The sequence below is a fragment of the Balaenoptera borealis genome (assembly GCF_965194805.1).
Source record: "Balaenoptera borealis genome assembly, chromosome: 15".
NCBI classification, from domain to species: Eukaryota; Metazoa; Chordata; class Mammalia; order Artiodactyla; family Balaenopteridae; genus Balaenoptera; species Balaenoptera borealis.
In genome coordinates this window covers 323,910-336,277 of record NC_138871.1, presented here as the reverse complement: position 1 = coordinate 336,277, position 12,368 = coordinate 323,910, and the positions used below count along the sequence as shown (strand labels likewise).

The window sequence follows — 12,368 nt, the reverse complement described above, 5'->3', positions numbered from 1 at the left end:
TCTCTAGTTGCGGCAAGCGGGGGCCACTCTTCATCGCGGTGCGCGGGCCTCTCACTATCGCGGCCTCTCTTGTTGCGGAGCGCAGGCTCAGTAATTGTGGCTCACGGGCCTAGTTGCTCCGCGGCATGTGGGATCTTCCCAGACCAGGGCTCGAACCCGTGTCCCCTGCATTGGCAGGCAGATTCTCAACCACTGCGCCATCAGGGAAGCCCCCTGCTTCCATTTTTAGACGACATCTCTCCCCAAATCCTTGCCTCTAATCAGCCTTTTCCTGCAATACGAGGCAGTTGTGTGCGGCTCCGGTGTTGGCCCGCGTTGGCCTTAGTGGATGGATGTTTCTCGTTTAACCTCAGGTACCGGAGAGCGGCCTCAGTTCGCCTGTTCACTTCGGCAGCAGAACTGCAGGCTCGTTCGTCACCTCAGGCACCTGGGGACAGAGCAGGCTCGAGTGGGAACGCGGGGGGTGGCGGGGGCTTGGCGGGGAGGCAGCCGGGGCGGTCGTCCTGTGATTCCGCCACACCCTCAGGGCCCCTGGCCTCGCTGCCCACTGTGTGAAATGTTAACTCGAAGGATGGGAACCTCCTCCCATGTGGGGGCCTGTCCCACAGCAGGTGTAGGACACACCCTGCAGTGGGTGGGGACAGCCTTGCACCTGGTGTTACAGACGTCTCGCGTTCGGCGTCCCGCTAAACACAGGCTGGGGCTGCTAGCAGGCCCGCGAGGTCACCGGCACATGCTTGTAACAAAAGGAAGGGAACAGAACCTCCCCGCCCGAACCTCAGTAACTGTAGCTGGCCTCCCAGTGTGAGAATTCGCGTGACCTAATTTTCGTGCCAAAAAATGGTCTGATTTTTAAAGACATTTGAATCTCCAAAATGAACCCAACCCCTCCAACTGCCAAAGGCACAGGTATACCTCACTGGACCCTGAAGATGCTGCAGGGCTGGACAAGCACCCCCATGCCGTGCGTGAGGGGAGCCGTGGTATGTCCGGCGAGATGGAGAAGAGAGGCGTGAGCGGTGGTACTGCCGCCTGGGACTTGCTCACTTGGCGTAAGGGTCACACGAGCCTTTGGGGGGGACAGCGGCTCTCGGTCCGACGTGCTTGGCCGGTGGTCATCAGCAGGCCACCTGCGCTCAACCAGCCCGGCCAGCTGTTGAGAGGCTTGGTGCCCGGGGCTCCAGCTGTGCCCCAGATACAGCCTTTGGGAGGGGGGAGGGGAGCTGGGGCTCCATTCTCACCACCCCACAGACGGTTTAGTTGGTGAAAAGCAGAGTGTTTTACACCCAAGCAGCACTGATCAAAATGCCCATCAGCTGCCTGCCTGCCCCTGTCAGCGAAGGGGTGCTCCTGCAGTGTCTCCTCACAGAAGCTTCGGGCAGGTGAAGACCGTTCCTCGCCAGCTGCCGAGTTTGTGAAGCTCTGAGGAATAACAGCCACCTGCCAGCGTGACGACCTGTGCTGTCCTCAGCCCCCGGCTGGGAGGAGCGGATTAAAGGAAGCGCCTGCAGAGCCGCCGTCCAGGGTCACGTGGATGCTTCACGGGGCGGGGGCTTCCACTCTGAAGCCGGCTCCCCTGAGAGCGGCAGGGTCTCTGGGGGCTGTGGAAATGCAGAGATATGGGCACCACCCCAGGCCTGTTGAGCCGGAATCTGCGTCTTGAAAGGCTCCCGGGTGGCAGCGCCCACTGAAGTGCAGCTGGATCTGACCAGAACGGGCGGCGTGGCTCAGAGACACGTGCTGTCCCTACGTCTGAGCCCTGTCCTCCAGCCCCTGAGTCCCGGAAGGGAGGACACACATCGCTCCCCAGGGCGCGGTCACGGCCTGCTGCTCCTGTGCGGACGTGTGGGGACCACAGTCCTCCCCCTGGGTCAGGGCGAAGGGGTCGGCGTGCTCGCCTGTTCCCTGTTGTTTTCCTTGAAAACCGCTGGGCGCGTCCCACCGATCGCTCTTATCCCTGACGTCTTCCCCTGGGCCTGGCTTTCCAGTCTTACTCCTGTTTTAAAGGTTCCGTTCAGTCTAGAGCCCTCTGGACAGAACCAGTGGTCTGGTGACCTGCCTGTGCAGGTCTGGACGTGCGCACACTGCCAGCCCGTGCCTGGATTTCCTGATCCTGAAATTGCGGTGTCTGATACTGACTCAGCAGGGTCCCCGGAGACTGAGTGAGGGACTCCAGGCCCGCTGCTCTGGGGACGAATGGGATTATTTGAACCCAGGGGCGTCATCGGTGCCCTTATTTCTGTACAGAAGCCTGCCACATGGAAGTAGGTCTAGACCGGGTTCTGGTGCCCATAAGCAAAGGCGTCATGCCTGGCGCTTCCTGCTTCTGCTCTTCTGTTGGCCCTGCAGGCGGGCGCAGAACACGGGGTGAAGGAGGCCGGCCCGCGGGGGTCACAGGGCCCCCAAAGGCTGCGAGGTAGGGGCTTGGGCACCGGCTTGCTCTCCGAGCAGCACTGCTGACGGGGCAAATGAATGAAGCCTTAAAGCAGAGCGAGACAGCTGAGCCTGATTGGAGGCAGCGTTTCAGGGCTAATCCTGGACTTAGATCACACGGTTTGGGGCCTGGGGTGAGTTTTACAGACCCCCGCGAAGGACAGGAGTGTGTAGTGGAAATGCTGACAGCCTGTGCCTGAGCCGTCTGAAGACGGCTGCACACCCAGCGCCTGTGCGCGGCCTGGCCTGTGGACACAGGGCATCCCTCCCTCTCGCTGCGCAAATCCAGCGGTGCTGCTTTTGTTTGCTTTTAGCTCATCGAGATGCTGCCAGCCGCAAACCCTGGTCGGTATGCGAGGGAGGACCTGCAGGGCCGAGGGGCCCTTCCTGGCCTGGCCCACGGCTCCAGGCTCACAGGAGGACGTGGCACGGCGCCTGCACCAGGCGCCCTGCAGATCCACAGCCGGCACCATGTGGCCTTCACCTGCCTGCAGGGACCTCGTGCCCTTGAAGGTTCCCTTGGCACACACACTTCCTCTCCTGCTCCTGTCAGGATCCAGTGTGTCCTTCCAGCACCGCCCCCGCCCCACAAAGGCTTCAAACCCTTCCTCACACTGGCACCTGGGACGGTGGCCCAGCGCCAGCACCGAGCTCGCGCCCTGGTCTCTGGTCATGCTTCCCTTGGACCCCACTGTCCCCACCTGGTCTACAGGTGTGTCTTGTTCCAGGAGGGCCCTTGTTCTGCCCCCTCCCCAGACCTTGCGGGCAGGGCTCTGCCGGCAGCCTGAGGCCTCTCCACCGTGAGTCCGGTCAGCCTAGGGTGGCCGCGTGCCAGGGAAGCTGCATCCTGCTGGTGCACGAGGTGGGGAGCACATGGGGGCCGCTCCCACCCTGGGCACCCCCTCTGGGTGTTTCCCAGGCAGCCCCGCTCGGCCAAAGTGGGGAGAAGGGAGCAGCCCCTGGAAAGCACAGCTTTCCAGTAGAATGTCCAGATGCCGCCCTGGCCTTCGCTGTGTTTTCTCCGCACCGTTCATACTGGACGTGCTGTTGGAAGGGCCTGGCGGCTTGAACGCGCTGGTGGCTTTGAGGCGCGAGCGGAAGGCCGGACGTGGGGTGCAGCTGCTGTCCACTGACGCCTGCCTCTCCCCTTTCTCCTTAGCTCAACGCCGCCGCCAAGCAGCTGATGGAGATGGACAGGCTGGGCCCGGCCTCAGCGTCCGGCTGCCTCGCCGTCGTGCCCTCTGACCCCGGCGCGGGGGCCAGCGCGGCCCCGGGTCCCACTTCGGGCAGCACAGGGGCGGTCAGCGCCTTCCAGCGGCGTGTGGACAGTAAGAAGAATGCCAAGAAGCGGCACTCCTTCACAGCGCTCAGCGTGACGCACAAGTCCACACAGGCCGCCAGCCACAGGCGCTCCATGGAGATCAGCGCGCCCGTGCTGATCAGCTCCAGCGACCCCCGGGCCGCGGCCAGGATCGGGGACCTGGCGCACCTGTCCCGCAGCGCTCCCACCCAGGTAACGTCGCTGGGGCGGGGCTCCCTCCTCAGCTCCGCTTGCTCCCCGTCCCCTGGTCCCCTGGTGGGTGTGAGGGAGGCCAGGCAACAGTGCCTTTTGGGGTCCCCGCCTCAGGGCCCCCGAAGCCCTGGTGGGAGGTGTGTCTTGGTCTCAACCAGCATTCAGACAGCCCAGGGGGATGTGAGGTGCTTCTCAAGGTCCCGTCCCAGCCCGCCTCAGCCCTCTGCCTCGGGAGAAAGTCTGGGTTAGCGCTGCTGTGTCTTCAGCGTCTCGTGACACTGGCTGACGTGCTCTCTGTGGGCAGAACCAGAAGTGACCACGCGTGTACAGAGCCCTCCTCTGCGGGACGGGGCACTGGTTCCGTCCGCCAGGGAAGCAAAGCGGGCACCTTGCTCTCAGCCAAGCAGACCAGGCGGCCTTGGAGCCAGGCTGTTGCCGAGTCCACGCTGGTCCTGCTTGCCGCGCCACAGGCCAGTCAATCGAGAGACGAAGTGTCGGAGCCAGGAATGACATGACCGGGCCCTGGGACCCATTTTCCCGCAGTTACACTCGAAGTGAAAGTTGTGACCCGGCTCAGGACTTTAGTGAGCGTCGTCAGGAAGGGTGAGAGGTCAAGGGAAGCAGTTTGCAACCTGTCTGTGGACCCGTTTAATTCAACTGTCGGGAGACAGGAGGGGTGGTGCTGAGCGCCTGCGAGTTGAGGGCCAGCCACCAGGGCGGCGAATGGCAGGTGCCAGCGTAGGTCCGTGCTCATGGGTGGGACCCAGAGGCCAACCCCGCCCCCTCTGCCCCCACCTCCGGAGCCACCTTCTGGGTCTGCATCCTCAGACACTCCAGCTGCCTGCCTCTGGCTGCCCCTCGGGCCCTGCGGTAACGCTGACCTTCACCTGGGCGCTCCTGGAGGTGCCCGTTGCCACACAGGAGCTCTGAGCACCTTAGCGTGGCCTGAGAAGCCCTTCAGACTTAGGCCACCACCCTGCCGTCTTTCCAGCATCTCCACCGCTCTCCCCTGCGCCGTCCGCACCGGCCCTGCACCTGTGCGCCCGTGCTGGCCTGGCTCCCCCCTCCCCCCGCGGCTGTTCCTGCTCCTCCCCGCGCTCGTCCTTCCTCCACCTCGCAGCACAGACATGCGCCCACGCGCAGGAAAGGTCTGCGTCCCGCTCGCACCCGCCCGCAGGGCTTTCCCCCGCATCCGCCGTGGACTGTTTTGCCTTTGTCGCTTGTATTCATGGCCTTCTCCCCGACCCCTGGACTCGGAGGGACTGGGCAGGGACGGGGTGTCGTCCACCCCGTGTGCCGTGTCCTGGCTCCTGACCCCCACCCGGCCGTCTCTCCTTGGGTGGCCGTGGGACCCGAGTCAGCCGCGCTGCATTCTGAATGGTCTGAGCATGAAACACCGTGGCTCCAAGGATGCCACTTGACCTCCCCCCGTGGTGGCTCCCACGGGCTCAGGGCCCACACCGCTGGCTGCCGAGAGGGCGCAGCTGTGAGGTGGCCAGCTCGCTCCCGCACACCGCGCGTCCACCACAGGCAGCGGGGCTCCGAGGGGAGCGAGGTCGGGCTGGGCCTCCGATGCCCACCCTGATGAATCATCCCTCCCTGCCGTTTGGAGAAGTCCGGCCTCGGCCGAGGTCCTCATGAGCAGTGGAGCACCGCGGTCGCCTTGCTGCTGGGGAGGGAGGGTTCCCAGGAGGGGACGGGGAGAGAGGCTGTCTAGGCCAGCTCCACTGTTCAGAGTCCAGATGTGTGCTTGCTGAGGTCGGGGGTCAAAGCAGGAGATGATTGCCCACAGCTCAGAGCGGCCTGTCATCAGGTGACCCAGGTCGCCCCCCCGCTGCCTGGGAAGCCCCAGGGGGTGCAAGGAGCTCCTGGGCCGGGCAGCGTGGCCAGTTATGCCCCGGAACGGGCAGCCCCAATCCTCCAGGCCTGCTTCCCGCCTGCCACCTGTTCGGTAGATAGAAGCCTTGCTGGGGCAGAGCCACACATGCTGACTTGCATGTTGTCTGCCCAGCTGTGCTCAGGCCACAACAGCAGGGCTGGTGGTTGTGAAGAGACCATGTGACCCAGGGACGCTAAAATTCTGACCTCCCGGCCTTGTGCAGGGACGATGGCCCAGCCCCGGGCGGCAGTGTCCCCACTGCCGTGGCAGGGGTGGGATGTGGCTGCTGGTGCACTGGCCCCTACAGGCTCCCGCGTGGAGATGTTCAGTGGCCAAAGCAAGTCCTCCAGCCTGGCTCTGCACAGTGGGGATGGGGGTGGGAAGTGGGGTCCAGGGCACCCAGGGGGAGCCCGGGTGTTTGGGAACAGCCCACGGCACCATATCCCTGGAGGCTCCGTGTTGTCTGTAAGCTTTAACTGCTCAACGCAGAGGCCGGCAACCTCGGAGCACAAAGGTGACCCACGGAAGCCGAAGCCGGCGTCTCTGTGCCCGCCGTCCGTGGACGGCTGTGGGCGGGACCTGCACCCAGCAGGCTCTGGCCTCGTCCAGCCAATGGCAGGCTCTCACCAGACTCGGTGTTTCTCAGCTTCAGAGAGACCACGGCTTACAGGCCAGCTTCAAATAAGCCAACAGAAGCCCTTGAGATCAGAAAGACGTGCTTTAAAATCAGTGAAAAGGGGAGTGTTTGAAATTCAGCAGCGAGAACATCAAAAGGGAGCATTTCTCTAGCGTCTGAGGAGTGAATTGGAAGAGTCCTCCTGGAAGCTTCTGGGCGTCTTTCAACGCATCCCCCTGTGTGTGGGGTGGCCTGCAGCCCCTCTCGCCACCTGCTCTTGGGTCGGCCCAGGACAGGCTCTAAGCGGGGAGTGCGGGCACCGACGCGCCGGGCTCCCCGCTGTCAGCCCACCTCCAGGCTCCTGTGCGCACTGCCCGCGGGGAGCCTGGGCTTGTGTTTCGCATTTTCAGAAAGTTACAAAGGTAATTCTGTGCCTTGTCAGGAGCAAAAAAAAAAAACCAAGCGAGCACGAGACGACTAAACCGTCTCATCGTTGAGGACGTTGCACAAGAAGAGCTTTCTCTGCAGACGTGGGCAGTGCTGTCCCGACTCGCTGGCTGCAGGGATGACAACACTGGCCGCCCGGCCCGGGCGTCTCGTCCACCACGTCAGCTGCCGACCGTGTCTGTTCTGCTGCGACGTTAAGGGCAGGGACCGCCGGGCCCCGGGCCATCGCCAGCGGCTGAGGGACAGGCCCCTGGGCCTGGTGAGCTGCCGGTCCCTCCGTCCTCCCTCCCGTTTGGTGAGCTCTTGGCTAAAGGAGCAGCCCGGGCAGATGCAGGAGGGCTCTTGGTGGACCCCAGCCCCTGGGACCAGCCGGCGCACCAGGCGACGAGGACACGGCTCAGCGCAGGGAGCGCGTGGAGCTGCACAGGGAGAGGCTGCGGCCGCTGGGAGGTGGGCCTGCGGAGGAAGCAGGCGAGGCCAGAGGGGCCACTGGGGGCCGCGGCCGCTCCCATGGGGCCCCATGTCTCCTTCAGGCCCCGCTGCAGAGGCTCGTGGCTCGTGGATGAGGACGATAAGGACGCTCAGGACCCTCCCCGCTCCCCTCGCCCGGCCCTGCCCCTCCCAGACCCGTCACGTGGACCACGGTACGGGCGCGGCTGCACGCCCAGGCCCTGCAGCTGTGGCCCGACCATGGCCACCACCGGCCGGCGGCCCGGGAGCTCAGCGAAGACGGAAGCCGTGCTCGGACCCTCAGTGCCCGCAGGGGCCCTCCACACGGGGGCTCATGGACACGTGGATGGAAGACAGACACGCTGAACGGGGCTGCGGGTTCTTGAGTCCCGCCCCTCCATAGGAGGCACCTTCTGTTTGAAGGCAGGCGACAGGTCGTTGGGATGTGAAAGTCGTGCATTTTGTGCAAAGCCAAGGACGATGCCTTCGTCTGTGGACACACGTGGAAGTGGGGGGGGGCGTCTACAGTAGCTACTGGCACCTTCCTGTGGCCAAAGACCACCAAGCAGGCGGACGTGTGTGTGGGGAAGCAGAGCGAGGAGACCGCCTGTGACTCTTCTTGGTGGAAAAAGGCTCCACCTGTTGGTTCACAGTCGAGCCTTGCGATGCCCGATGGGTGAGGAGTAGCCTATAACTGCCTCCTCCCAGCCCCCAACACGTTAGCGCTTTGAGATTTTCACCCCTGAACTGGGCAGGTCTGGGGGTGCTGTTCTCCCATAGCTCCCCTTCATGATGACCCAGGGAGGCCTGTCCCGCTTTTGGCACAGCTGTGGCCGTTTGGTCCCCACTGCTGGCCCCGTGGGACGAGGGCAGAGGCTGGAGGCTTGTCCCCTCACGGCAGACGACACCTCGGCGGGCCGGCCGACTTCTCAGCATGCTGGACTGCTGCCGCGTGGTCTCTGTTGCAGCTGCCGTGTGGGCAGGAGCAGCTGGGCGCCAAGAAAACCTTACTTACGAAAGCAGGGACAGCATGGCCAGGTGTGACCTCGGAGGAGTCTGTCGACCGCCGAGCAGACCTGGACTCGGACGCTCAGGGCTGAGTCAATAGTTTGTGGGCCGGTCAGGCCACCTGAGGTGAGCTTGGCCTCCTGGTTGCCTCTGCCTCAGGTGGCCAGCCAGCTTCCTGGGGCTGATGGAGAGAACCGGGGACGTTCTGTCGGCACGGAGCGACCGGCTCCCTCTCCAGGACAGACCATCTCCTCCAGGTTCCTTGGCCTCCGACCTCCAGCTGCCAGCCCAGGCCCCGCCCACCGTCCTCCCCGCCCAAACCCCTGGCCCTGCAGGCTGTTGGGTGTTCTTTCTGGAACCAAGCAAAGAATCAGGCTGTAGATGTTTTATTCTGAAGTTTTCTCTGGGAAGCACGTTCCTGAGAGCCCGATTTTCACCCTGTGCTATGGAGGGGTGGTGTGTGCTGAGTAAAACATGCCCATTGCACGGCTCCTTAGGGTGATGACAGAGTTTTCTGGACACATGTTAAAAATTAAAGGGAGGTGTTTCTTCCTAGGGTCTTGGTCTGTGTCAGGGAAAGCGACTTGGAGCCCCCTTTCAGCGGGGGTGCAGCTTGCCAACCGCAGACCCTTTTCCCTTTTATTAATCCCAATGGGAAATAAAAGGCCTGGTTCGCAGCTAGTGCTCAGGGGCCCCGGCAAATGCAGCACTGGAGCCTCTGGCATCTAGTAACAACCTGACGGTTTAGAATCAGGGTCCAGGGCCGCTCAGCATAGACTCCTGTCAAATGCCCGTGGGCTGTTGCTGAACGAGGCCTAAGGGATCACTGGAGTCGCCCACCCCATGGGCTCAGTGGCCCCAAGGACTGAGCCACCGGCATCCTCACACTGTTGGTGGCTCCCCCGGGTCGGGCTGTGCTCGACTCCTGGGCTGAGCCCCAACGCGCGTCCACTGCGAGTCAGCTGAAAGGAATTCCACCTCATCACGGTGGACCACCTTCCCACGACGGGGCCACGCGCGCATGGGGCTGGGCCAGGCCCGGAGGGAGGGGCGGGGTGTCGCCAGGATGCAGAAGAGCCTGTCCCCGGGCTGTGGTCCCAGTTATTTCTGTCCAAAAGCAGCTGGAGCCCTCACCTCCCTTCCTTCCTCCCTGCCCGATTCCCTCTCTCCTGCCAAGCCTTCACTAATCCCCTAAGGCCCAGAGCCATTTAAAAGTAAGCCATTAAAAAGCAGAGCGGAATCAGCCTCAGGGCCCTCAGCCAGGAGGAAACAGGCCCCAGTCCCGCGGGAAGCCTGTTCCACGTGGTCGCAGCCGAGGGCGTGGGGCACGAGACACTCTGGCGCTGCACAGAACGACCTCAGACAGACTTCCCGTCCCACCCCGTGTGTCCTAGGAGCTGTGCGTTAGGGTGTGGCCTTGCCTCCAGTCAGCGCCGTCCTCCCGGGGCTGGGCTGCTACAACTTGGAGCCCCCTGCGACGCCTGGTGCTTGCGAGCCCTTAATCCTGAGAGGAGGCCCCCTGTGCCACGATACCCCTGAGGGTCAGCGCACAGCTGCCTCCCGGGCTCCTGGAGGGACCGCCATCTCAGCAGCCGCGTCCTGCTCTGCTGCGTCTGTGTCCTCTGCTGTTCACAGCTCAGCTGCCGGCGGGGGACACCCCTCCACCTTCCGTCGACAGGAACAGAGATGAAGACGGGACGCGGAGGAGGATGGCTGGGACCCCGCGCCACCGGGGAGTCACAGCCTGGGCTCCCACCACCGGGCACAATGTCCCAAAGGGCCTTCATCTGGGCTCCGCACCGCATGGGGAAAAGTCAGAGCCCCGGGCTCAGTGGGCGGAGTTTTAGATGGTCTCCATCTCGATCTTGACCTTGGGAAAAAGGGTTGTCACAGGTGTGGCCTCTCATGCCCCCGATCCAGCTCTAATGGAGGGTCTGCCGTGAAATCCCACTTACTTGCTTTGTGGCCTTTGTTGTGTCGGGTTTCAGCTGAGGGCCAGGCTCCTGGCGAAGCTGCTCCCCGTGGCTCCTGTAGGGCAGCCTCGTTGCCCCAGCGCTGGGGGAGCGCCACAGGCCTGCTGCCCCCCGACACCTGTAGCGCGGAGTTGACGGGTGGGCGTCTGGAGGCCCACAGCCATGGCCAGCCTCTCCCTCTGCCCTGGAGGCAGGCACCAGCCTCCTCTGCACATGTTGCCTCCTGTTGAACTACGGCCCAAGTGGCCGGCAGGCAGCAGGGTGCAGAGACCCCCGGTGGGCCACCTTCCAGGCACAGTGGGACTTAGCAGCCCCCATCTGGGTCATGGGGCTTCCCGTGTGGTGCCTTTGGCTGGTTGGCTGTTTCAGGAGAGCTTATTTGGCCAGGAGGCCCTTTGACAAGAGCGGGGTCACGGGTCTGGCTCCGTCCAAGCCAGTCATGTGGGCCCTGCCGCCCAGCTAAGGCCCTTCGGCCCCGCTGTGGCCAGCAGTGCCCGGGTCTGGTCAGCAGAATAGCCGATCATCAGGGTCCCCTCATGGTCCTCTCCTGTCCCCTCCTGGCCCCCCACAAAGGCGGCATGGGTAGAATCCAGTAAACATGGGGTCACCTCAGCCAGAGCTTGATCTTGAAACAGACCTCAGATAATTGAACTCTGTCATTCTGTGTATCTTACTTTGAAAATGTAGTGGAAAACCACTGCTGATAGTAAAACGATGGAAAATTTGAACATACAGATTTTTAAAAATATTAACTCAAAGCCCAGCTCCCTAAGTACCGGCATTATCATTTGTATGTAAATTTCCCCATGTAAATGCACCCGTCGTTGTACAGAAACAAGCTAAACCTAGGTGTCCAGTTTCCTCACGCCATCCCGTTCGCTGTGCTCCGCCAGCCCTCCACACCCACCCGTGCAGGTCCTTCTCCCCGGTCGTGTGGGGCTGTGTTGGTTTGCGGACGGAGTCTCGGGTCAGCCCTCTCCTCCATCCGCCCTTTCTTGAGGCCGAATCTTCACCTCCTGTGGCTGCAGAAAGAATGATGCCAGCATTTCCTGAGGGCTTGCTCAGAGCTTTAAATTACTGTGTCTAATATTCCAACTAACCTAGAAGCTGGGGGCCGCGATGGCCCCATTTCCTCATCCCTCCAGGGCCTCTGTCTTCACTGCGTGATTTCCAAAGTCTTGGGAACCAGGGAGTCATATTTTGTCTGGTATTCAGTTGTTCTGGGTGGAGGGTAAATCCAGTCCCTGTCACTCGACCGTGGTCGGGGCAGAAGTCCGCAGCTCGATGGCATAACCCGTCCAGGGTCGCACGCTGAGAGCTGAGGGCAGATCAACCCTGTGCTGACCCCCGAACGTACACGTCCAGGTCATGCCCGCCTCTGAGCCCCTGGTCGGCCTCCCCTGCTGCCTCATCCTCAGGGTGTCCAAGCACATCAGACTCACCGTGTCCAGCGCCCGGCTCGTGACCTCCCGCGGGTCTCGTGCTCCATCCCTTCTCGCGGCATCTCTGTTTGGCCAGTCGCAAAGGCCGGAAACTCGCTCATCCTCTTCCTTCGCGCCCTTCAGCCCCTGAATCCACTAGTTGTGTTGGTAGAGAGGGAATAACGGCCCAGACGTGTCCACGTCCTAATCCCCAGAACCTGCGAATACGTTGTCTCCCTTGGCAAGAGACAGGGAACTAGAGACGGAAGACGGTCCTGGATCCCCTGGGTCAGAGTCAGAAGCGAGAGGACTGACCGCCTGCCCTGCTGGCTGTGAGGACGCAGGCCTGTGAAATGGTGACTCCGTGCTGCTTCGGGCCCTGGGCTTGCGGTCACTCGCTGGCGCCTCCCCGGGAAGCCCCTGGGGACAGGGTGGTGGGGACGCACACGGCCCCCAGCATGGGCTGCCGGGTTCACGCCCAGCCTGGGGCGCTGGCTGGCTGGGTGACTGTGAGCCACGCACCTCCTGCCTTAGGCCTGGGTTCCCTCATTTTGTCAAGTGGTGACAGAAAGCAGCACCTGCCTACCGGCTTTTCTGAGGAGTAAATGCGTTATTCCCGGCGAAGTGC

General features: G+C 62.9%; 1 protein-coding gene across 3 annotated transcripts in view; it reads left to right on the top strand.

The window, feature by feature from the left end:
- The window catches only part of SH3RF3 (SH3 domain containing ring finger 3), a 257,763-nt gene that overhangs the window by 131,109 nt on the left and 114,286 nt on the right, over positions 1–12,368 (top strand). For all 3 annotated transcript variants that reach the window (XM_082357317.1, XM_082357318.1, XM_082357319.1), the window contains one exon: positions 3,593–3,946. In XM_082357317.1, coding sequence (XP_082213443.1) covers positions 3,593–3,946 — 354 coding nt within the window. The remainder of the gene's footprint in view (positions 1–3,592; positions 3,947–12,368) is intronic.